General features: G+C 30.7%; 1 protein-coding gene across 1 annotated transcript in view; it reads left to right on the top strand.

Annotated features, from left to right (window-relative positions):
• Nucleotides 1–10,282, top strand: part of LOC107447019 (peripheral plasma membrane protein CASK) — a 622,119-nt gene extending 611,837 nt beyond the window's left edge. The window contains 6 exon segments of the mRNA XM_071178929.2: nt 3,936–4,085; nt 4,165–4,245; nt 5,497–5,558; nt 5,560–5,700; nt 7,472–7,552; nt 9,396–10,282. Of these exon segments, the coding sequence (XP_071035030.2) occupies nt 3,936–4,085; nt 4,165–4,245; nt 5,497–5,558; nt 5,560–5,700; nt 7,472–7,552; nt 9,396–9,575 (695 nt within the window). The 3' untranslated portion in view covers nt 9,576–10,282.
• Nucleotides 10,283–25,096: the final 14,814 nt, after the last annotated feature.

Raw genomic sequence — 25,096 nt, 5'->3', positions numbered from 1 at the left:
TCCCTTTTTGACAACTTACAATTAAAATCAACATTCACAGTTATCAATGACGTTAAAAGAATTTGCTCTTCATTTTATTTTCTTCTTGCAAAACCTTTTTTATGATTTTGAAACTTTTTGTGCAAACATCTCTGTCGTAGACGTTTTACCTTTTATACCGTACAGAGTTTCGTAATTCAGCCTATAATCTGTTGAAAAAACATAGGCTACTCTAGATATTTGTTTTAGCTGTACAATCCTAAAAAAAGCCAATTACCCTGAATAACTTTTGATCTAATAATCAGATTTTCCTTACCAGAACTCAATCTTAATGATTCGCGGTGGTGACCTCAGATAACCTAATAAAGTAGTGCGGACGATATTTTAAGTTACGAAGTCGGACACAAAAGCGCCTTTTTGTTTTCGACGAATTCATATTCCTAACCCCCCCCCCCCAAATAGGAGGTAGCTGTAATCTGGGATATATGGATCTAATAACTGAGCCAGGAATGCTGTCAAAAGTTTGGACCTCTTAATATTAGTTTTACTTTTTTGCGTATATCGCCATGTCTCGAGAATTTTTTAAGCGAAACAAGAAATTCCTGCACACAACTCTAAATTTTATTTAACCAAAGATAATCCTATGCAAAAATAAATTTAGTTATTCCGTCTGTATAGTGCCTGATTTCGTTACTTAAAATATCGTCTGCACTAATTAATTAGCATGTTTTAGGCCACTTGTTTGAACCATTAAGATAGAATCCTGGAACATGAAAATCCGATCATTAGATCAAAAGTTATTCAGGGTAATTATTTTTTGTTGCACACTTTACATGCATGCTTTTTTGATATAGCATTTCACAAACTATTTCTCTTTTTTATTTTCTCTGTTTGCTTTATTGAACATTTATTGCTTTATTCCTCAATTATGCAGGACAGCTATCAATTACACTTACTTAAAAATAACATGGTATCTCTTATCGTTTTTTTTTATTATTATTATTACTCTGAGATTTACATTTTTTTTTCAAAAAAATGTGTAATTCATTTGCTTCTGATGAAAGTAATTATTACAAATGTTCTCAAAATTCTCTAACAGATATTTAAACCATTAACAATTCGCTGAGTTAATTATACACTTCTCGGGAAAACTACAACATCCTGTCTTTCCATCATTTTTTTTTTTTTCTATTTGCGTAAATTTATCGGAAAAGAGAATTGCCGTTTTCAGTTGGAAGAAGAAAAAAAAAGAAGTTGTAGTACCTACTCGAAACGTCAAAGGAAATGCGAGTATTAAGTCAAATCATTATTCTTGGCGCTGTAGAATAGAATGGATCATTAACAATATTAAGGGATAGCAAACTGACATTTTAAAAAAAAAATGGTAGAAAATGTCGGAGAGGAGAGAGAGTTGTAACTACAAAAGTTTCTAATTTATGACGTTCCCTGGGAAAGTAACAAGTCAGCTGTTCTTGACACCTACTTGTCTAGTTTTGTATTTGTCCCCTTTTTTCGGATACGTTTATTAATGGTCTGAAGTTGTAATAGAATTCTAGGAGTGGTAAGTGTATCACTTACACTCACAAAAAAAAATTTAATAAAATTTTGATTTAAAATTTTAAATTGATTAAAATCTACCAAAAATATTTTAGTCAAATTAAAAAACATTTAGGTCTCCTGAAATAAGAGTTAAGTTTCATTTTAACGAAACCAAAAACGTAAATTTTAATTTATTTATATTTTTTTTAGAAGCATACATGTAAAAACAAGTTTTTAGTTTTCTATGTCAAGAATGCTTAGACACAGTAATAAAATATTCTGAAAGGTAACATTTAGGTATCCTCGAATCAAATTCCGGGATTTAAATTAATAAATGCGCATACTTTAATTAATAAATGTAACATTCAATATTCAACACAATGAATAGATGGGGTTATTTTGTATCGAATCGTTTTGAGGTATCCAAGTAAATTTTAGGAGACTTAATTTTTCCATTTTATAAATATTTTTTGACAGTTGTTTTTAATAAATTTATGCTTTTAAAAAATTAGACTTATGTTTTTGACCCCCCAAAAAATAATAATATAAAATTTACGTTTCTTTCTGAATGACACTTAAATATTTTTCGGTTTTACTTCTTTTTTTTTAAATATGTGATCACAATGACATTTTTTTGTCCACTTGAAATTTTTAAATTTCGAACCAATGCTTTCATGATATATCCTTGAGTGTATTGGTATCGAATTTTTTTTCTTGATACGCGTTATCTTCTGTCAGCTGATCAATTATTCAGTTTAGAAAATATCCTTTCTTGGATTCCATCTCTTTCTCTGTTTCCATTTTTTATATCTTCAATTGATCCCTTATTTCCTTTTTCTTCATGATTCATTCATTCTCCTATTTCTCCCGTTTTCCCTTCCTTTATTTTATTATTTCCTGCATAAGTTACGTTTAAAGATTAACAAATTAGAAGATTGTCTTTCTCATAATAGCAATTAAGCTAGTCTTTCTCATAATAGCAATTAAGCTATCAGTTTACTAACCAAATAATGAATAACACGAAACCTACACAATTAGCAAATTCAAAAACAATTAGCAAATAGAAATTAGCAAATTACAATTGGCAAATAGAAAAAGAAACAACTTGCTAATAAATAACGCTTTGATCTAATTTACTTACCCTCATTATTTGAGTTCTAAAAAATTCAGAACTTAACATCAATTTAAAAGAACTAACATCCTTCTCTAGAATATAACTCAAAATATTATGATTAAAAACTCTATCGCTATGCTAAATTCTAAATGCTGTTACTAAATATTAAATGTCTTAAATATATTTAAAAACAACTGGAATGCATTATTTGTTCGCAAGGTCATGAAAATTATTAAATCTACACTTCATGTATGTGGTCTAGAAAGTTTGAATGAGAAATGTTGTAATTTTATTTCAAAAATAAATTTTTGAAAAAGGATTTTAGTTTAAGAAAATACAAAGAAACGTTTGTTTTTAATAATGTTTATTTTTCAAAGCGTTGGCATTTTTTTATTTTTTTCTACTTTCTCACCATTTTGGTCAAGCGTTTTTTTTGTAAGTAGTTTTCATATTTCTAAGCCTTAACATTTCGACCAGAAAGCCTTTTATTTTGTTAATATCGTTGAAGCACTAAAGCTTTTGGGCCAAATGTTTTTCCAACTTTGATTATCGGTATTGATTATAAGAACCTAGTCCGGAATTTATGGATGATGGGTTAAGATGACTTATTTTATCTGTTGAAAGAGAATGTTCGTTTCAAACACGCATTTTAATGATGATTTTAATACACTGTAATCATGGAGTGTTTTGAACCTTAATATCGTTCAAATCCACTCCAACTTAAATATGGAGCTAAATTGAACCATATAATCGAACTTTCTAATTTTGATTGCACGATTCTATGGTCGAACTTAAATAGAAACATACCATTGCGCTATAAATATTTTACCATTTAAGTTTGCTGCCTTTTTGCACCGTACTGATTGAGATTATGGTTATATAGGTACCGATATTATGGTTCAACGGTGACATAAACTTTTTGAAAGTGTATTCAGATAAAATTCCCTTATTTCCGTTTATCAGCGATGAATTTCGATCGGTTTATCAGGAATCAAACACAGCACGAACTTATTTTTTATTGTGCCAAGAGAGTGTTGCATGTAAAAAAAAAAAAAGAAAGAAAGCTGCTTGAATATAAGCAACAACCGCACCATATATTTTTTGCGAAGTGATTATTCTATAGTGAACTTAATTTTAAAATATGTGACAGAAATAAAAACTTATGAACCAAAACAAAACAAAAAATCGAGAACTTTTTATGTTTTCTTATTCATATATTTTCATGCTATATCATACCTTTCTATTTTCGTTTTTAACTTTGGTTGAAAAATAATTCGATCTGATGAATTTTCTCTCCATCTAGTGAATTGCTCAATATTTTCCCGCAAGAAGAAACATTTTAAAGACAAATACTTAGCCAAGCACAATGCCGTTTTCGATCAGCTCGACGTTGTCACCTACGAAGAGGTGGTCAAGCTTTCCAATTTCACTAGAAAAACTTTAGTTTTATTAGGTAAATTTTTTTCTTTAAATATTTCTTTTTAAAAATTGCGTTCTAAATCAATTTTTAATTCCTATAATTCGTTTCATAGGGGCTCATGGTGTTGGTAGGAGACACATAAAAAATACTCTCATCAGCCATCATCCTGATAAGTACGCTTATCCAATTCCACGTAAGTGATTTTTTGCTAAATTTCTTCAGCTTTTTAATGTATTTATGTCAAGAATATTTAATTTATCTATTTCTATTTTTACATTCGTGATAACAATATCATCAGTATTGCACAAAATAAAATTGTAAAAAAAAATATTTAAATTTACAGAAAAAATACTATCAGCTGGTGTGGCAATCACACGTAAATGGATCGTTTATTTCTCAGAAAAATACTGTTTTCTAAAAGCAGACACCTGTTTTTTAACCAGATAAGAACTGTTGTTTTTACAAACAAACTCTGTTATTTTAACAAAAAATTCTATAAAATAATTATGTCAGTACGAACCGGAGTGGCATTCGTAATACCTGTCAACACTGAGGTTCGAATCTGGTTCACCTCCTTGGGAGGCTAACACTCTGTCATCTGAGCTACCACAGTTCTAGTATGTTAGTATGACGAAAAATCCTTAATTGTATTTCTCTTATTGAGTCTTGCGTATTGAAATAATATTAAAGTGTGAAAATGTTTAAAAATACAGTAGCCCACCCATATAAAAATGTCTGGCAATTTAATTTACCAAAAAATTATATCTGAAGAAATATATTTAATCAGATAGAGTATCATTTTGACATTAAATTCGAATTGCAGTTTTATTTATACGATGCTCCAAACCATTAAATAATTGATGATCAATAAGAGCAAATGTAGAAAATAATCGTAAAATGATTTGAAAAAAAATAGTTATCGTAAAACTGCATGACAAAAACTAGAATTTGAACTGTCGATTGTAATCTGTTTACGATTAGGATTAAAAACAGAGAAAAATTGTTTTGTCAACAAAACAGCATTAAACCTTCGGATGTACAAAGAAATTCTATAAAAAGAACGGGAATTTTTTACAGTCCGAGAATAATGGATAAAAACAGAAAAATCTGTAATCTGAAATGAATCTGAATGAGAAATCTTAAGAGAATTGGTACTTGACGGGCTGGTTTTCTCAAATTAAAATGGGAAGAACAGTTGATAACGTAAACAAATACCAAGTTTCAACAGCCTATCAGGATTTAGATATCAACACTATGTCCCTTGCAGATATCCCATTGAGAGAACTGATTGTGTTAACACTAGATAGTAATATTCAATTAATTTGTTGGTGAAATTATTTTTTAAGATCTACCATAAGCATAGACAAAAGTAAACTAATGTTGAATTTTCTTTTTTAATTGATTGCAAATAAAAATGCCTTTATATGATTGCATTTATCATCAGATACAACAAGGCCGATGAGGAAAGGTGAAGAGAACGGAAAAAACTATTTCTTTGTATCCCGACGAAGAAATGATGGCTGATATAGCTGCTAATGAATACCTTGAATACGGCACACATGAAGAAGCTATGTATGGCACTAAATTAGAAACCATAAGACAGTTACACGCTGAAGGAAAAATGGCTATACTAGATGTTGAACCTCAAGTAATTAGCTTTTTTTCTTTAGCTTAAGTTAATTCGATTCAATTTTTTTTAGCTTCATGTATCTAAAATTGAAATTAAGTTGAATAGTACTTTTTTTTTTCAAAAAAGATTGATAGTTATGTTACTCAAACAATAAATGGTTTATATTTACCTATGACAACAAGGAGTTTTTGGAGAGAGAAAAATGGCACTTGGAATTCAATTAGCATGTTTCATCATACTAAACATTGGTGTGTTAATTTACATTTAAAAAAAACAATAAAATATATTAGCAACAATTTTTATATCCAATATGCGGAGTATTAGTATTATTTTATTTCCTTTTTCAACTAACTGAAGCTTTCTTGGCACTCTTTGCTTGAAACAAATCGACATCGAAAATTTGGAGAATACGTTTTAAACTGTCTTGTGAAAAACCGCATGAAATACAGACAGTGATTTCATTTTTAATTATCTTGTTACCGAATTTCGTGTAAAATACAAAGAATTATTTGTTTTATTTTTTTAATTGTCTTAAAGCCGCAAATCATTAAAATAAGCAACTGTAAGAAAATGTCCCCTTTAGTCGCCAGACTTCCTCATCCTTCTTAAAGGTTGTCCAAATACAACGTGATCCTGAGGATGTACTGATACAACGTATCCCTGAGGATGTACTGATGTAACGTAACATTGAGGATGTACTGAAGCAACGTAACCCTAAAGATTTACAGATGCGATTGCCTTTCCAGAGACAAATTTTCGAAACATCTTTTCTTCTTTGTGCCAGACATTGTCTCCTTAAAGTCAATTGCAAGCAAACTAGGTTCACCGTATCCAACGCTATTAGTAGAACAGCAATCGAGTTTCGATAAGAACATGCAGAAATTTTTTAATCGCTTCATAATATCGATTGCAAATTTTTAAACTTTTTTTTCGGAAAGAGCTGGACACGAACAAAAGCTTCATATCTCTGTCAGAGTGGAAATGATTTTTAGACAACTAAAGTTTTCATTATGTTCTTTTAATAATTATATTACCATCTTGTTAAAATAAAAAGGAAGTAACTATTTTTTATTAAAAAAATCTAAACAACAACTTATCTCATTGTTAAAATAAACTGTAAAGATCTTTAGAAAACTAGTATTTCAACAAAAACATGCAAAAAAAATTATAATATGTTTAAAATATTCTAGGTCTAACATTTTTTCAGGAAGATTTTAAATACAAGTCTGCCGTAAAACGAAATAAATAGGATTTTTTTTTTTTTTTTTTTTTTGGAACCCGAGCCTGAGTTTGAGATTTCATCTGACTAAGGCCTAAGTGCACGAAGAAAGCCCTTGCGACGGTAAAGGCCAGGTTATTGAGATTACTTTTCAACGAATAAAATACTGTCTAATTTCTACACCCCATGACTTTTTTAAAAAAATTTCTTTTTTTAGATGAACCAATCAAATTTTTGTAGCGGATCTTCTGTAACTTCAACTTAATCGAATCACTCTGACTATTTACGTTCAAGTAGACATAATTTAAACTCGAAGTATTACAGTTTAAATAATTATCTATAATTATTGAATAGATTTGTTCAATTAATTCATTTTGATTAAACATTCTTCTGTAAAAACATTTTTGGTTATTTTATGTTAAAAGTATTTTGAATAGACTCGAACCTACAATTTTGCGTGCAATGTAATGCTAAAATTTAATTCGATAAATTGATTTGAAAACGGTATTATGGATTTCGTTTATCCTTTTCCACGAATATAATTTTTTTTCTCATTTCATTTTATTTTAGGCATTGAAGATTTTAAGATCATCCGAATACACTCCTTACACCGTATTCATTGCAGCTCCTTCCTTAGGAAACATGCAAGATGTAAGATTTCGAATTTTTGACAACTTTCTATTATTTAATATTTATCTTTATTGCTAATTTTGTAATTATTCATTTTATCTCATTTAAATTAAGAGAAACACGTCCAAATTTTTCAAAAGATTATTATTACCTTTCTCCCTGCTATGCTTATTTTGACAAAATGAACATCAAAGCAAAAAAAAAAAACATTTTATACAGCACATTTACAGTATCTCTTTATATTCGGCAATATTCTTACAATTTACATTATTTTTATATTGGACAATAAATCCACGCGAAATTGATCGCTGAAAAAAATATTATATTCGATATTTATCGTTAACCATAACGCTCTCAACATTATCATTCTTGTTCTTGATAATTCCGGAGGTAGTGTTTGAGAAATTTTCTTTGACGATAATTATTGCAAATTCGATATTTATCACAAGACATTTCAGAACTTATTGTGAAAGCACTTTTTAGAATACCGTTATTGTCACGTTTAAAGAAATATCAAAGTTCCAAGATAATAATCGTCATCACTGATGTATCATCAGGACAGACTGAAACATTACCAAGATGCTTTGGCGAAAACATGCATTTCCGTCGTCTATTGAACCATAATCGGAGATTAAATCTGCTTGGTTAATCCGTTGAGTTTTGATATTAAGCTATTTTATGTATTTTTCACCATTTCGGAATAGCAAAATTCAATTGAAGACATTAGCCTGTGCGGCCTTAAACAGCACGTTCAAAGTTAAGCGACATACTTTAGCTGTTTGTTGTTTATCGAATAGTGGTTGCCAAACGTTTAAAAGCAATTAGTTTTATATTTCTAGTGGTTTGTAACATTTGTTGAATTAGTGTTGCCAGATTGGCTGCATTGCACTAGAAAGGATTAAAGCAGTTTAAGTTTTTTTTTATGCTCTATCCTTCTATTAAAGACAGATATCCGATCAAATTCTTGAACCTACTTTTTAAATTTCGAACCAGTTAATTCGTTCACCCATGGTTATTTCTATTGAGTTTGCGGCAAAAAGAACCTTGCTTCACGTCACTCTCTTCTAGAATATTGTTACAGCCTGATCCGTACCAGTTTGAAGCATTTTTGGCACCAAGGAAAATAAAATTTAAAAAGCTACAATTTGAGTGTCTTAAACTCCAAGTAACGCATTAATTTTAAACTCTACATTCTAACGTGTAGAAAAAAAATTATTTTACTTTATAACAATCAATAATTTTGTCTATTCTAAATTGAACTCTCAGATTGAATTCTGAATTTTTGCATATTTTTCAATTTTTCCAAATAATGTAGCATCGGAGTAACTTTTAAAGCATTGTAAAATTCGATAAACCTTTTTTATTTTTCCAAAACTGACACTTTTCTTGACATTTTGCGTACGCCATTTTCACGCCTGACATAGTGAATGTTTTATAAAGATGAGTGAAACTTAGACGAACAGGCCTGAATTACTACTGTAATTACTAAAAAAAGTTATTAAAATAGCATAATATTCACTGAAAAGCGTTATTTTGTATAACGATAAAGCCTTCGAAAAAAAGAACAGATGTTGAATTCTTGGTCATAGATGGCGCCACTGGAAAACAAGAAGAAGAGCACACCTTTACCTTAAAATAGGCTTGTCAGTGTTGACAAGTGGCATACGACAACAATAACAAATCTTATGGGAAAAAAAGGATTATTTTTTAATAGCTATTTATCACTAGAATTCTTCGATCTGAAGAGTCCAAGTGTTCCATAACCTTTTCGTTGTTGCCCAAGAGTTTTAAATTAACTTGTGTACTTCAATTTAAGCGTTTTGTTTGCCTTTTTGATTCATATATGCATTGCTTTGTGTTTTAGATTGATGGAAGTTTGGAGAGGCTATTTAAAGAAAGTGAACTGTTACGGCAGGCTTATGGTCATTTCTTCGATTTGACCATTGTAAATAACGATATCGAAGAAACCATACGGACCCTAGAGAAAACGCTTGAAAAAGTGAACCATATGACACAATGGGTTCCTGTGACGTGGGTTTACTAGCACTATACATTTCTCACACTAGTTCACGCTGCCAAAACTCTGAAGGCTATATTTCCTGCCAATATCTCTTGAGTGTGGCTGCCACACTTGTTATTTGCTGAACTGTTTTAAAATTTCAAGAGTATATAATAGAGCTCTATGCTAATGGATAATCATTCTAAATAATTTGGTCGAGCTTATAATGATGAAAATGTCATTTTGTGCATCTGAAGATACGGAAAACTTTCTCACTCAAATATAAATTCAAGCTAAATGCAGTAATACAAGTTATACGATACCTATTGTCGATTTCCTTAACCTCTTTTATGAAATTAGTGATCATTTGATGTATGACTTAATTCACTTTTCCCATGACCATTGTAAAACTACATTAATATAGCAATAATCCCGGTATGATATGTCTCATTGAAAATTCAGAGAGTAAATCAAAGTCTGTCACTTAATTGATGAAATTTGTAAAGGATTACATATCTGCTTTTATAATCCTTTCTACTTTCAAATAGTGAAACTGGGAGATTAGATTATGGTAATATTTGTTGTGGCAAAACTATTCCTTTTAGATCATTTATTGGATTAGATTGTACAAAAAGAAAGTGGCAGTTTCATAAACTCGTAAATATATCTTTCGTTTAGAAAGTTTATTGAGTAAAATATGTACAGGTTTCTCCGCTTTTAGAACTTAAGAGTTCATAAATCACTATTAAAAAGAATGGGAAAACGAAAACGTTACCAGAATAAGACGAGTCGTTACCAAATAATGCAGGATATAAGAAAAGGAAACTAGACTTCACAGTGAAAACTAAAGTAAGACATAGAAATGCCTTTTATCCCCTCCGCAGAGGATCAAAATTGTGATGGCATGTCTTCGGATCATCCTCCGGGATGTTTCCCAGACCGTCGCCAATAGCCCATTGTGCAGCTCTAGTGCGACGTAAATTAACAACAACAACAGGAAATGCCTTTTAATTTCTTAAACTAATCAAGGTGGTTTTGTTTTCCATACACCGTCTTACATAATTATTCGTCAGATTTTGTTAAAAAATTTTGTTTCCCTCTATCACTTTACCTTTTATCTCGTGACCTTAAGTGTATATTTCTTGTCTTGAATTTTTACAAAGAGTCTTGAAAACATACATTTAGAGCGATAATTACAGAACAACTTGTATAAACGCAAAAATTTAAATGTTTTTATACGAGAGTTTAAACTTTTCTATTTTTGCAAGGCTATAAAAGATCTTATGTCAATATCAGTGATTGTAAAGTACGGTTTTAGCCGCTACTCTACTACCTTTGACTTCAACTTCAAGGCAAAATTTATTTGCTTACTAGTAAAAATACTGGTAAACAATTACAGCATACGGTTGGTACTTCTAAATTATACTATCGTTCAAATTTGACATAATTAAGTAGTTTTAATATGAACTCTATTTCCTTTCAAATTGAATCAATTTACCATGCAATAGGAAAATAAAATGTTCTGTTAAATTAAGAGAAATCATTAATGATTTTTGTAGTATACATGTTTTCACTATTCCTGATTTTATGTTTGTTTGAGAGTAAACATTTTGTATCCTGATCATTACAAACCAAAATATTATTTCTCTTGAAACTGCCAACTTCTTTTTGAATCAACCTTGGATCTAAAATTTTTAAAAAATTTATAGTTTTGATTTTAATTTTATTTCACTAATTAAAATTAATTAATTGATAAAAATTTTAATTTACGATCTTACTGAATCAAACAGAGATATTAGCTGTCATCTTAGCAAGAAATTAATGTGATTGAAATCTAGAGTTTGAACAGTGGAGTCTCAACATATAGAAATTTATTTACTAGATTTTGAGAACTTATTTTATTGATTAAGAGAGAAATTCATCTTGGCAGCATATTTTATAAATTTATTTTAATAAGAAGGATATTTAACAGCCAATCAGACATTTATTGAAAATTAAATCTACCAATATTAATTCGTAATTTTAAATGTGTGTACAAGGAGTTAACAATTGAATCTTCCGTGATAAATGATCACACTTAGGAGCCATGTCCTAAATAATAAAGTCATAAAAGTACAATATCTATTGGAATTAAATTAATATTTCAACAAAAAAAAACATTATAGAAATCTAACGACTGAATATAACATCACTGACGAGAGCGGAAATGAAAACATCAAAACCTGTTTATTTGCCGGAGATGACAGAAAAAAATTGAAAGGCTCCGAATTCGAAACACCTCCAAATCAGGCATTCAAATCGTTTTTGATGTTTTCTATCAGTAGAAATTCGTTAAATATTTATCATGTTTTAGTTTTTTCCTCAAATATTAATTTGTGAAATGAGCAACAAGTTCTATTTTCCTTAAATATTAATTTAAGATCTCATATTTTTCACAAGGAGTCTAAATATACATGCTAAGGAAAGTGATTACGGAAAGTCTTATAGAAAGCTAACCATTTGTTAAACCATCAATTAAATATCACCATTAAATATTTTTGCTTAAATGAAACTAGCAATACTTTTAATAGAAACTAACAAAAACTATTTTCGTTTAAAATTTTGCTATAAAGTGTTTGGCACGTCAGAGCATTTAAATATGCGGTAAAGAAACCTTCTTAAAATTATCGCGTTTTATGCAATTAGGGAATCAGTTACAACTTATTTATTATTCTCATTTTGAAGAAAAAATATTAGTAAAACAAGAAAAAATGTTCTTCTTATTTTTGTTTTAAAACAATTATTATGTTTGCTGATTTAAATCAAAATGGAGCTGAATAGTTTTTATTCGTTATCTTATAATTTTTCTTATTTTTATGTTTATAATTACGTGGTAAAATATCTAATTATATTCCACATATTTTATCTAGTTTCAGAAAAAACATTTTTCTTAAGAAAATGATAATAAATCTTGAGATATTATTGTCAATAAAACAATATCTCAAGACAAGATGTGCATCCCTAATGTTTTTCATTGTGGCAGAACTTTGTAGGAATATATATTGCTACTTTTACAGACTTATATTCTATTTATTTAAATATAATTAAATTACTTATTAAGTAGTACTTGGTTTACAAATCCTATATTTTACAAATTATACATTCCATTATCATAGTCTTTATGCATTTTTCATATAACAAAAAAGTCTTTCTTTTTCTAGTGTATACTATAAGAACATTATCAAATTCACATTCAACATAATTTATGTCCTTTTCATATGACACGCGTGTTTATTTCATTATTTTCGAAATGAAATATTTACTATTTGCATTTAATTTACTTTGTCTTTAGGCCTATTGCTTGTATATGTAGTATATTACAACACATTGATTACAACTAAACTCAAAAAGTTTGCTTTTTCTGATCTTATGGTGGAATTGGGAACATATTGTCTTTCAAGAAGATTAAAAATACATTTACTAATCTTGAATTCTGTCTTATAATCATATAGTTGTTATGTTAGTGTTAATAAGGAACTTACAGAACCCATACACTGTTAGAATTTTTATTCTAAAATTATGGTTAATTAACCGGTCTGTTAATCCAATTCACAGTAAAGTTTGCGTTAAAGAATATGTTTTACCTTTACGGTTTTCAAACCGTTTATAACTGGCATGTTTACAAAACCATGAAAATAAAACTATACGGTTTTGTAACCATTTACAACTAGCATGGTTTCAAAACCATAAAAAAGAAATTTAACTGGACAGAGGAGCTAGGCTTTAGTAAAGTATTGAAAAGTACAGGACACATATTGGACAGTACAGGACCCTGGAGACTCATCATTCGTTGAGGGGAGTGGAGGAAATATTCCGGTGTCTACGCTAGGACACACGTTCTGCTGGTCCTGAAGTTGACAGATTGGCCCTCTCGGTTATTATATGTACGCAACTGAAATGAACTAAGTCGCTGCATTAGATGGGCTTAGTTGGAGCGATAAAATTCTGATTGTTAAAACCGTATTAGGTGAACGCATTTAATAAAAGGATTTTCCCACAGTTAGCAGCTTGAATATCATCTTATTTACGGTTATTTGACTATTTTGTTTGAATATGGTAAAATAACAATTAATCGAATTGTTATTTAACTATTTTTTCGAGAAATTTCTAACAGTGTAGTAAAAACTTTTTTTTTAAAAAAAAACAATTCTGATTGTAGTAATTAAATTTAAATAATGTCAAAAATGAGATATAAATTTTGAATTATTAAAAGGATTTAAACTAAGACCTTTTTTTTTAATTCTGATTGTATTAATTTAGTTTAATTAACACCAAAAATGAACCTTAAAATTTGAATTATTAAAAAAATTTTTATCGGAGAACTTTTCTTCCGATTATGAATGAATTTATTTGATGTATATCAAAAATGAGCAACAAATTTTAAAATTGTTGAAGAAATCAAAATCTTTTTTCAATTCTGAATGTAGTGATTTAATTTTATTTATTTCTAAAATAAACCATAAAATGTAAATTTTTTATTATATGGCAAATATTTTTTTTTATCTAATACGAGTAATTAATAAGAAAAATAATACTTCCCGAATTAATTAATTGTGATTTTAACTTAAGTAATACTGTCAATTTCGATTTTTTTTTTCTCATTGAAATTAAAAAATTTTGTTTTTTAAGATTTGTGTTTTTTTATCTTATTTATAAAATTAAAATAACATTACATCTAAGCTTTTTTTAATAAACGTAATTATTGCAGAAATTTTTTTTTTTTTTATTTAAAAAATTTTTATAATTCCCATTTACTTATTTCGTAATCAGTTCATATTCCATTAATTTAAACAGCTATTGATAACAACTATATTAGTATGCCATTGGTTATGATTTTCATCAACTTATAAATATTTCAATATTGCATTTATTTTTACTTTTACCTGAAAATCTTTATTTTTTACTTATATGATTAATAATGAGCAATATAAAAAAAAAATATTGCAATCACAATTCTAGTAAAACCTATTTTTCTCCCGTGTATGAGTACTTTTAAATGCTCTTTTTTTCTTCTTTATCTGTGCATTTTATGCTATTTATATTTAGCAAAATCTATTAGCATTTAATTTTATTTCGTTTGTAATTAAGACAACAGCCTTGTATTCAAATTGTATGTCAAATAGTTGTGCATGTATTTCAACTCAATTGTTCAAATTTATTTTTTTTTTCAGAAGAAAATCAAATTTCAAAGATCAAAATATTAGAAAGCATTTATATTTTAATAAAAAGTACTTTTTCTAGTCAGATAGTGTAGTTACTTGATATAAATGATGATTATGTTATTTATTTTTATTATTTGTTTTCGCGATATCAAATTAGAAATTATTCCAGGTCTTGATAATTTATTAATACCTGTTAAAAATCGTTTTCAAAGTTTAAAATTTCTATTATTAATTATTATTATTATACTATTATTAATTATTATTAAGTATTATTAATTATTTGTTAATGCTTTTGATTTGTTTTATATGCTTTTATAATTACGTTAAATATATTATGTCATATATATCCGAACAAGTATTTTTATGGCAAAATTTAAGATATTATATTTTGTAGATATGAATGCGAGATTTTTGATAGATGTTGAGCTGAAAAAGTTGAAACAGAATCTAGTCAATACTACTGATTTCATATCAAATCCTAATATATATTTCCTCAATAAAAGATATAGTGAATCACATAATGTAAAGCAGCTGCGTGAACAACAAAAAGCGCCCATTTTCACAAATATTTCTGTGATACCAGAACAGTTATTATATCGTGATATTATGATAAAACATAATATCACGAACTTCTCATAAAATATGGTATCAGATGTAATGTAATGTCTGTTTTATAGGCTATTGTTTCTTTATAAATGTATCTTTGAGTATAAATGTTTCTCTTCTTTTGCATTTGAAGCACATAACATCAAAACTGTGTCTTCTTTAAACTATGTATATAGTTCGAATCTGAAACTGAGAAATATAACCATATAATCCATATAAAAATTTATCACTGAGTTCTAATACTGTTATTTAAGTATTATTATAGAAAATATTGCAGTTCATATTAATTCGCATAAAAATTTGTTCATTATCGCATTACCTGAGTTTTACCAAATTCATTTAAGAGTTTCTTCGGAGAATATTGATGTTCGTATTAATCAGCATAAAAAAAATATTCGTTATCTTATAAACTAAGTTTTAACTCAGTCAATTGAGATTATAAAAAATATTGATATGCTCATTTATTCGTTTAAAAATTTGTTCATTATCTTATAAACTGGGCTGTTATAAAGATAGTTGAGAATTACTTCAGAGAATAATGATGCCCATGTTAATCAATTTATAAAATTGTTCATTCTGAACTGAGTTATAACTTATAACACAGTCACTCGAGGACTGTTTCAGAGAATAACGATACCCATGTTAATCAATAAAAAAAATTATTCATTCTAAACCAGAGTTGTGTTTTTGATGCTTAATATTATCTCTCATATAATTTAGGCTTAATATTATCTCTCATATGGTGTTTTCAAATGTTGAACAAACTAAAGTATCTTTTGTGTTGTGATGTTATTGTGGAAAAAATGCTAAAGAAGAGGCTTTCAAAATGAAACTATATTTTCAATAGCAGATTTATTTAAATAAGTTATGTATATGTATTTGAAAAGAATTCTCTACGATGTTCATAAGAACTGGTGTTGCCCAAATTTGCTATAGAATATTGTAGACTGTCTATGCTTGTGAGAGCAAGACAACAACTCTTGTGATAATTTTTTAGGAAATAAAATGACTGCTGCTCACAAACAGCAGGGTATTTGCATATCGTTTAGTTTTCTTTAATTAAAAAGTCCACCACTTTTCATTCAAGTTGTATTTCACAAAGAGATTTAGTATAGTTTAGCAACACAAAAACTGTTACATAAGGATGTACAAAAACAGTAAAAATAAGAAAACGTTTAGTCCTAAATAACTCGTGAAATAATTATAGAATTTAAACATAGCCAAATACGATCTTCACGACTTGAAGAAGTGAACTTTTCGTGACTTCATTGATATTTTGCTCGAATTATTAAAGATATTTTGAATTGCCCACCTCAGAGGATAAAGATTGTATTCAACTATAGATCGAAATCCAATTATTAGGTCAAAAGTTATAGTACTATGTTATTTCTCTCATCCCCCCCCCCATAAAACACCATAAATATTTTTAATGTAGTCACCAACCCTGCCCAAGGTGCGTTGGAAAGTACGTGAGCAAAAAATGCTAACGGTGCTTGAAATATTTATTTGCTATAAATACAGAACAGAATATCCCATAAAAATAAGTGCAAAGTTTAAATGGGAGATAGAGTAGCGGATCACTAGGATTGAGAATTGCACAGCAACCCGCGGCTAGAAACATCACACGGCGCTAGAGGAGCTTCCCAGTAAAGAACTTTCTGTTCATACGTCATTGAATTGGACATTTATTCATCTTAATTATCTCGATTTTGTGTTAGTTTTCTGACTTTAAATAGACTCAGAAGCAACTGTTTTATCACATCTTAATGATTAGGCGACTAACTTAACTATCAAGTTAGTCGCCTTTATAATTGAGCTCAGTTAGAAAATTACTGTGAAGCCAATTAAAATTATTCTATAGGAAACCGAGGGAACATATTTTTTTAAAATAAATATTCTAAAACTCTCGTTCAGTTGAAGCATGTCCCCAGAAAGACTGGTTACAAATTGAGTAATTTAAACAGCAAAGTTGAAAAATTTCATATTGTCTCGATTAATAAAATAACATCCCAGGAAAGTTAGCAACCTTTTCCTTTCATCTAAAACTAATTCCATAAAAATATCGCAATCTGAAATACTTAATTTTGAAATCATTTACATTTGCAACGCAGAAATAGGCCATCTTGAAGAACACAGAGCACAAAAGAAGAAAGCGAACACCTTAATAATTTTCGATCCAATGATCCGATTTTCCGCACACGGCATTAAACCTTAATGATTCGAGAGTTTTAACTTTAAATATGCTAATTAATTAGTGCAGACGATATTTTAAGTTGCGAAAGCAGGCATAAAAACGTACTCTCTATAAATAAGCATACCTTTTTTTTTCGACGGATTTCGATTTTTAACCCTCAAAGTTTAGAAAGGGGTAGCCGCAAGCGGGAAAATATAATTCCAATATTTCAGGCAGAAGTTTTATGGTCTTAATATTAATCCTCTTAATTGTTTTGCTCTCTGTAAAGGTTCCTTATCAATAAACATCTTCCCTTTTTTTTCAAATTATGTTTTAATTAACTCGGTTTCGTGTCTGAGAGGGAGGATTCTTGCAGTCGGACCTTCGACCATATCGCGACTTTTAACTCTGGGTTTTCCAGAGCTGCTGGGTTGTAGCATCATCCAAACTCTTGCATCAATATCTGAACGACCAATCAATATTGAATTGAGCTGGCATCGATTTAGGGGAAAATTACGTAGAATCAGCGAATGGGGAGATGCAATTAACGAGACAATTGAGAAATCGACGAAACTTAAAAGCACCTGAAAGGTTAATCGTATGTTGTTTTATGGAACACATGGAACCAGAAAGTTCTCCCAAACAATAAATTGAGATAATATCTTCGAATGGCACACTGCAATGAATGAAGAAAAAATAAGACATAGTTCTTATAAATCCCTCTGAAGGTTGAAGAATCGCAAGGAGAATTTAAAGTAACTTATAAAGGTGAAGACTTTTGCCTAAACCTAAGGATAAAGAGATTGGATGCAGGGCCGGATTTACGTATAAGCTAAATAAGCTGTAGCTTGGGGCCCCGAGATGACAAGGGCCCCCATATCCTACTTTCCTCCCTCTTTTTTTAAAGTTTTATTCGGAGCTGGGGCCCTCAGAAGCCCAAAAGGCATTTTTTTCCTTTTTTACATTGTCGGACATAATAAATATAAATAAATGACTGAATAAAACAAAAAAACTTCGTTGTCATTAGTAGGGAACATATAATCCTTAAAGCAATTTGAGTATTAATAAATTATTTATAAATAAACAATTTTTTAGTTTAAAAGGTAGTTTTTTTTTGCCCCATCATTCGATCATCAGACTATTTAATATCTGTTTCTAAGGATCAGGATTCCCTTTTATTTTACTTTAAAATTGTACAAATGATATATTTAATACTTTTATGTGATATGCAGCAGTTTTAAATAGCACTTTAAAATGTCTAAAAAAGGGACAGAAATTGTCAGTTCAAAAAAAAAAATTAACTAATACTTTTGAAGAAGAATTTAAATAACAACACATGTTTGTTTTGCTATCTCATTCTATATAGCATTATTTAGAGTAGACAGTTGCGTGTGGGTGTGATGATGACGTAATAAAAGAGGCATACAAAAAAAGCAAATTTCATTTCAGTTAAAATCCTCAATATTATATTTTTAAACTCCTCGAAAATGTAGTAAAAGAGACAAATTAACTGTCTCAAACAAATTAATATTAATTAAGAACGAAACAAAAATGATATCGAAATATGCTGAATCACTAAAGAGAACGGGATGAAAGACATCGAAACCTATTTGATTCAATAGTATAACTAGAAGGTGTTTCTAAAATTCTGAAATCTATCAGGCTTTAATTTTTTTTTCTGTCACAAACTTTATCAGTAATTAAAAATAATAAATTCGTAAGATTTCAATATTGGTTCTGTTTTTCGTTGATTAAATGTTGTGGGTATCTTTTAAAACATTTCATTCTATAATAAGATAATTACTCTACAATTGTAATTACCTAAAACTAATTGCTAATTGATATAAAGCTTTAGTGTGTTCCATTGATATGTTGAATGCTCGTTTTGTCTGGATGTCCGGGACAGTTGCTCTTTCACATCCTAGCCACTATACACCATCAAGAGCAGAGCTGATGCTTTGAACCCGTATGACATTTATTCTCTCTGATATTTAATAGACCCTTTAATAAATCCTTAAAAATGTAAGCCAAAAATTTACATAAATAATGACAATTTTTTTTCTTGCACTAAAATTTAACAAATGTACTTAAAATAATTAAAAATAAAATAATGAAGAAATATTTTCAATATAAACATCAATTAAATAATATCAGCTTACGAAATGTTCTTTTTATTTTACAAACAGTATTAATATAACGGCCCTCACCTGCTCCAGGGACTGCTGCATTGGGTTCTAAATGACAAGGCTACGGAGTTGAATATTAGTAGTCGTGAACTCGAAATTGGGTCGGTTGTGCAATGACTGTTATAAAATAAACTAATAAATTTGGCCGGGAGAGCCTGGTTGACAGGGCGTTGGACTCGTGTTCGTGAGAATGGGAGTTTGAATCCAGCCGGCAGAAGAATACCCATGTATAAAATGGTGACTGGTGCATGTTAAATCTGTCGGGGTCACAAAGTCCTCCAAGCTCTCATAACAAATAAATACCTCTGGGTACTAATCTAGCAGTTCCCTTGTCTTCTGGATTGGGTTCAAAATGACAAGGCTACGGAGTTGAATATTAGCAGTCGAAATTGGGTCGGCTGTGCAATGACTGTTATAAAATAAACTAATAAAAAGCCTGGTTGATAAGGCGCAAACTCAAAATTGAGTCGGTTGTTCAACGGCGGTTATAAAAAAAATAAAACTAATAATCAAATTGTATTTTCTTGTTTTCTTTCTAACTCTTTGCATACTTTCTACGCACATTCAAAATTTAATGTTTCTAAGTCTTATAGATTTTGTAACGTAAAAAACAATTAAGAAAAAAATTCGCGAAAAATCATTAAAAATTGCAAATTAAATATATTCAAAATGAATCTAAAAAAAAAACTCTGGCGTGCTGGGCCACTATATATTTAACAAATTTTTACTCTGTGCTTAAAATGTGTTTCTTTTGTAACTTTTTCCCCTAATTCAAAAAATATCTGCAATAAAAGAAAGGTTCTTCATAATAGTCTCATCACAATTAATATGTTTAACAATAAAGTAATATTATCAAATTTTTTAATAATATAATGTTAATACTCAACAATAAAAAATAGTGACAGTTTACTTAAGGTGTATAGAAATGGAATTGAACTTATAAGGGCCCCATCATTTTCAGTAGCTTAGGGCCCCACCAAGCTTAAATCCGGCCCTGATTGGATGATAATGACAAATTTATTATACAACCGAATTATGCTACCGAAGTTTTAAAGAAATTTTAAATGTTTATTACAAATCACACAGGTCTCTACACCGGTTAAGAAGTATCAACTTGAAGGGGAAGACAAAAATGTTAGATGGATAAATTCTAAGAAAATTCCTTACAAACAGGCTGTATCTGATGCATTTAGCTGCGGTTAACTGAACAAACATATTCGTAATGTCATTTTGTTTACAATTTCTAGAGAATGCTGATCACGTTGGTCAATTACTAAGAGAGTCTTGAAATATATCATAGGTACATTTAGTTTCGGAATATCGATTCAAAGAGATTTCAAGCCTGGAATCTCTGAAGCATATAATAATGCCGATTATGCAAATGATTGTAGCACTCGCAAATCAGTGTCTGGTGTGGTATTTAAACGTAGTGGTGGAGCTATCAGCTAGATAGCTCCACTGACTCCACCAGTGGACTAGTCACTGACAACAGTCCTTAGGCATATCTGAAGCTACCAAGGATGTGATAAGGCTGAAATGGCTATTTACAGACATAGCACCACTAAACGACATCTTTTTATTAAAGATGGATGGCTAAAGTCTTGTTTGCTTAACTACAAGCCCAGAATATTATCAAAGAACTAAGCATAATGTTAGATAAGAGATGCAATAAATGTTCTCCTTGCTGACCATATTTCTGGCAACGGACAACTTACTGATATTCTTACGAAAACATTGCCGAGGAACTGTTTTGAAACTCAAAGAACTGCTCTTAAAACTACACTCATGTCCATAAATTAAGGATAATTCAGAATCGCACGGAATTATCACACACATCCTGTAGAATTATCACACACATCCTGAAGAAGAATATGCAAATTACAGGAAACCACTAGATGACGCTGGTAGTACGTCACAATGACGAGTGTAAGAAAGGGGTATATAAGGAATGGTGACAAAGAAGTAAAATTGTTCACAAGCGCTTTAAAAGCCTTTCAGTGCAATAACCGCATAGTTATGGCACAAAGGAAGCATTTGAATGATTTTTTACGCGGCAGAATCATTGGACGACTGGAATGTGGACGTAGCCAGCTGGAAGTATCCGAGGAACTTGGAATCACCCAGATTGTCATCTCCAGGCTTTGGCAACGATTCCAAGATGATGGTAATGTGAGTAGACGTTACAGCACAGGTCTTCCCCGAGTTACAACGCCGAATGAAGACCGGTATTTGGCAGTTACTGCCAAAAGAAACAGACGGAGCACAGCATCAGACCTGTCTCGTCAGCTCCCTTCAGCTACCGGTACGACAGTTTCAAGGCAGACCGTGTACAGACGCTTAGGGCACATTGGTCGATATGCTCGTAGGCCTGTCAGATGTGTTCCACTTACCGCAACTCACTGTCGCCTGCGATTAGCCTGGAGTAGAGAGCATGCATTGTGGACACCGCAACAGTGGTCTTGTGTGATGTTTTCCGACGAGTCCAGGTTTAGTTTGCAGTCTGATTATCGCCGGACTTTCATATGGAGAGCGCCAAGTACCGGTTACCACCGAGACAACACCATTGAACGACACCGTTACGGTGGTGCACGATTGCTCGTTTGGGGAGGAATTATTCTTGGTTCCAGAACTGACCTGCATGTTCAGAGTGTAACGATGACAGGCCACATCTATAAGGATGTCATTCTGGAACAACATATGTACGTTTGTTTCGGGGCGCCATAGGTGCTGAATTTCTGTTTATGGACGACAACGCCCGTCCTCACTGTGCAAACATTGCAGACGAATGCCTTCAATCGGAGGATATCACCCGTATGGATTGGCTAGCATACTCACCAGACTTGAATCCAATAGAGCATGTGTGGAATATGCTTGGCAGACGAATTGCAGCCCGTCAACCCCCTCCCACCTGTCTACCGGACTTTCGGAGGGCATTGCTTGATGAGTGGTGTAATATTCCCCAAGATCAGATTGATAATTTGATACTCAGCATGCCTAGGCGTTGTACGGCCTGTATTGCATCGTCCGGGCGACATACTCCGTATTAACCATCATACTAACCATGTTATACTGTTTTTTGTAAATAGGTTCTTTTCTGAAATTTGCACCAGGGAGTAAAATCGCAATTTTTATTAATTATGTCAAACATATATCATCTTTTTTGCTCTTTACCTTTTGTTTAATACGTAGACTTTACAAATAAGTCAAATTTGTTTGGCTTCTGTCTCTTTCTGTGCCTGAACTTCATTATCCTTAATTTATGGACATGAATGTACATTCGACATAGTTCTTAACGAAAGCGTGGTGAAAATATTAAAACATATTTTTAATTATGCCAAAAATAATATTGAAGAGGAAAATATCGTTTGCCCATGCAACTGAGTAGAGGTAGAGAGTCAAGGGGAAGAGTCAAGATATAGAAGCGACCTTCTTCCCAGGTAGCGTGTTCGAGCGTATGGCTTATTTCATGCTTGCGGATTCTTCTAAATTCTTTTTCTGTTTATTTTGTTTTTATATATTATAAAGATTGAAAATGAAGAAAGATAAAACTGTTTATAATGCGATCTGTTAATATAATATAAGATTTACGTAAAGGTAAAATTGCTTTTATTGCAATCGAAATGGGTTACAGGTGGCAGTCGTGTCTGTTTGAAAGGATGCCTGAGGCCGAAGTGGCCCTTTACCCTTTCATCATGAGGTCAGGATCGTTAAGGTGGTAAGCCTTCTGGTCCTTGTCACCTAGAAATAAGAATTAATAAATGGGCACATTACCCAAGTACGTATCATCAATACATACATAGCGGTTGGTTGGTGTCGTATCCTCTATTGAATCATATCTTCAACAGACATCACATCTCATGGTGTGCTTGAATAGTCTTTGCTATCTCGATGGCATTAATATACATTAATAACAATAAATATAAATACAAGTATCAGTACATAACAATATAGATAATCAAAATTATGCTTCCTATACGAAGTTCGTCAATACAGCAAAACAAAAACATATCTCAACTATACATCACGTTGGGGCCTCCCTGGCCGAGCGGTATCGCTGGTCCAAACGCTCTGTTAAGCGTGGAGGTAGCGGGTTCGAATCCCGCCGTAACCCTGGATGTATTCTTTGTGATGTCTTTCTCTGAATTGTTCTATCTGTATTTTCTACTTGACAATGACTTATAAGCCTATATTGAGCACACAAGTCAGCAAATGTATGTAATTTCAATAAAATCAATACATCACTTAACTATTATTCATCAGTCTAAAGCTTAGTCTAGTTAATGGTGACATTCGAAATCAAGCTGATTTGTGTCGACGCTTTAAGAATATTTACATTCTCTTTTTATTGTACATTCATACCAAATATCTTCATATGTATTGCCATATAAAATATCACTATATATGCACCATTGAGTTAAAACTCAAATGGTCAGTGTTGCATCACTAGTAAAAAAGTGTGCAATTGGAATCAGGGATGCGTTTTCTATGAGATTCTCATAGTCAAAGTTAAATTAAAGTTTGCAGCATTACAGTTCAACGCTTTGTCGAAGAAATTTCTATTCAGTTTGTAAAAGTGGTGATCGAAACTGTCAATCTCTATGTCCAAATGAATATCACTACTCCTTTGGCATGATCTCGCATCCTTTATTTTTCTCAGATTTTTACTCTGAAGTACAATGTGTTAGTACCAGATCATTTCGCTCTCTTATTGGTTTCCTGTTCTTTTGCATTACCAATAGCAATTACCACCTGTAATACTTTTGAGCATAACAGGTGGCATAGAGCAGAGCTCTCTACATATGGCAACACTTAACATGCTTTCACCAATGGCGTGTGGAAAGTCATAGGAGAAGGAAGAGAGTTAGTCTCTGTCTCGATTTTCAAACTGATTGATTTTCAAAACTACATTTAAAATAGATCCAAAAGAAAGCGTCGTGGAAATTTTAAGAAATATTTGTGACATTTAAATACGAAAAATAGTAAGAAAAGAGAAAATATTGTAGTATATTACTATACAACTGAGAAGAGGAGGAGAGGAAAGCCATGGAACCGGTCTTCTCTCTATAAGGCGTATTCGAGCGTTACGTTTGCAAATTTCAATAAAATTTTCTTACATACGAAATATTAATAAAATTTCTTAGAATATTAATAAAACGTTCTTACATAAAATTATAATAATAATATATCCTATAAATAAAATGATCTTTTATTGAATTTTAAGAAAAGAAACTTTTAATGAGATCAAGGAAGGATAACGGTTCTTATACATTAAAGCTGATTCTAAGAGAAAAAATGAGTTGCATACGGAAGAGAACTGTAATAGAGAATCCTTTTTAGGATTTCCACAGCATGTCTCTGCGTAATAACTCTCGCGGAAAGCTGAATTACCCTAACTAAATA

Source organism: Parasteatoda tepidariorum, chromosome 3 (assembly GCF_982258835.1).
Source record: "Parasteatoda tepidariorum strain Cologne lab strain chromosome 3, Ptep-v5.0, whole genome shotgun sequence".
In the NCBI taxonomy this organism is placed as follows: Eukaryota; Metazoa; Arthropoda; class Arachnida; order Araneae; family Theridiidae; genus Parasteatoda; species Parasteatoda tepidariorum.
The sequence above is the reverse complement of the archived record's forward strand: the minus strand, read 5'-3'. Positions and strand labels throughout refer to the sequence as shown.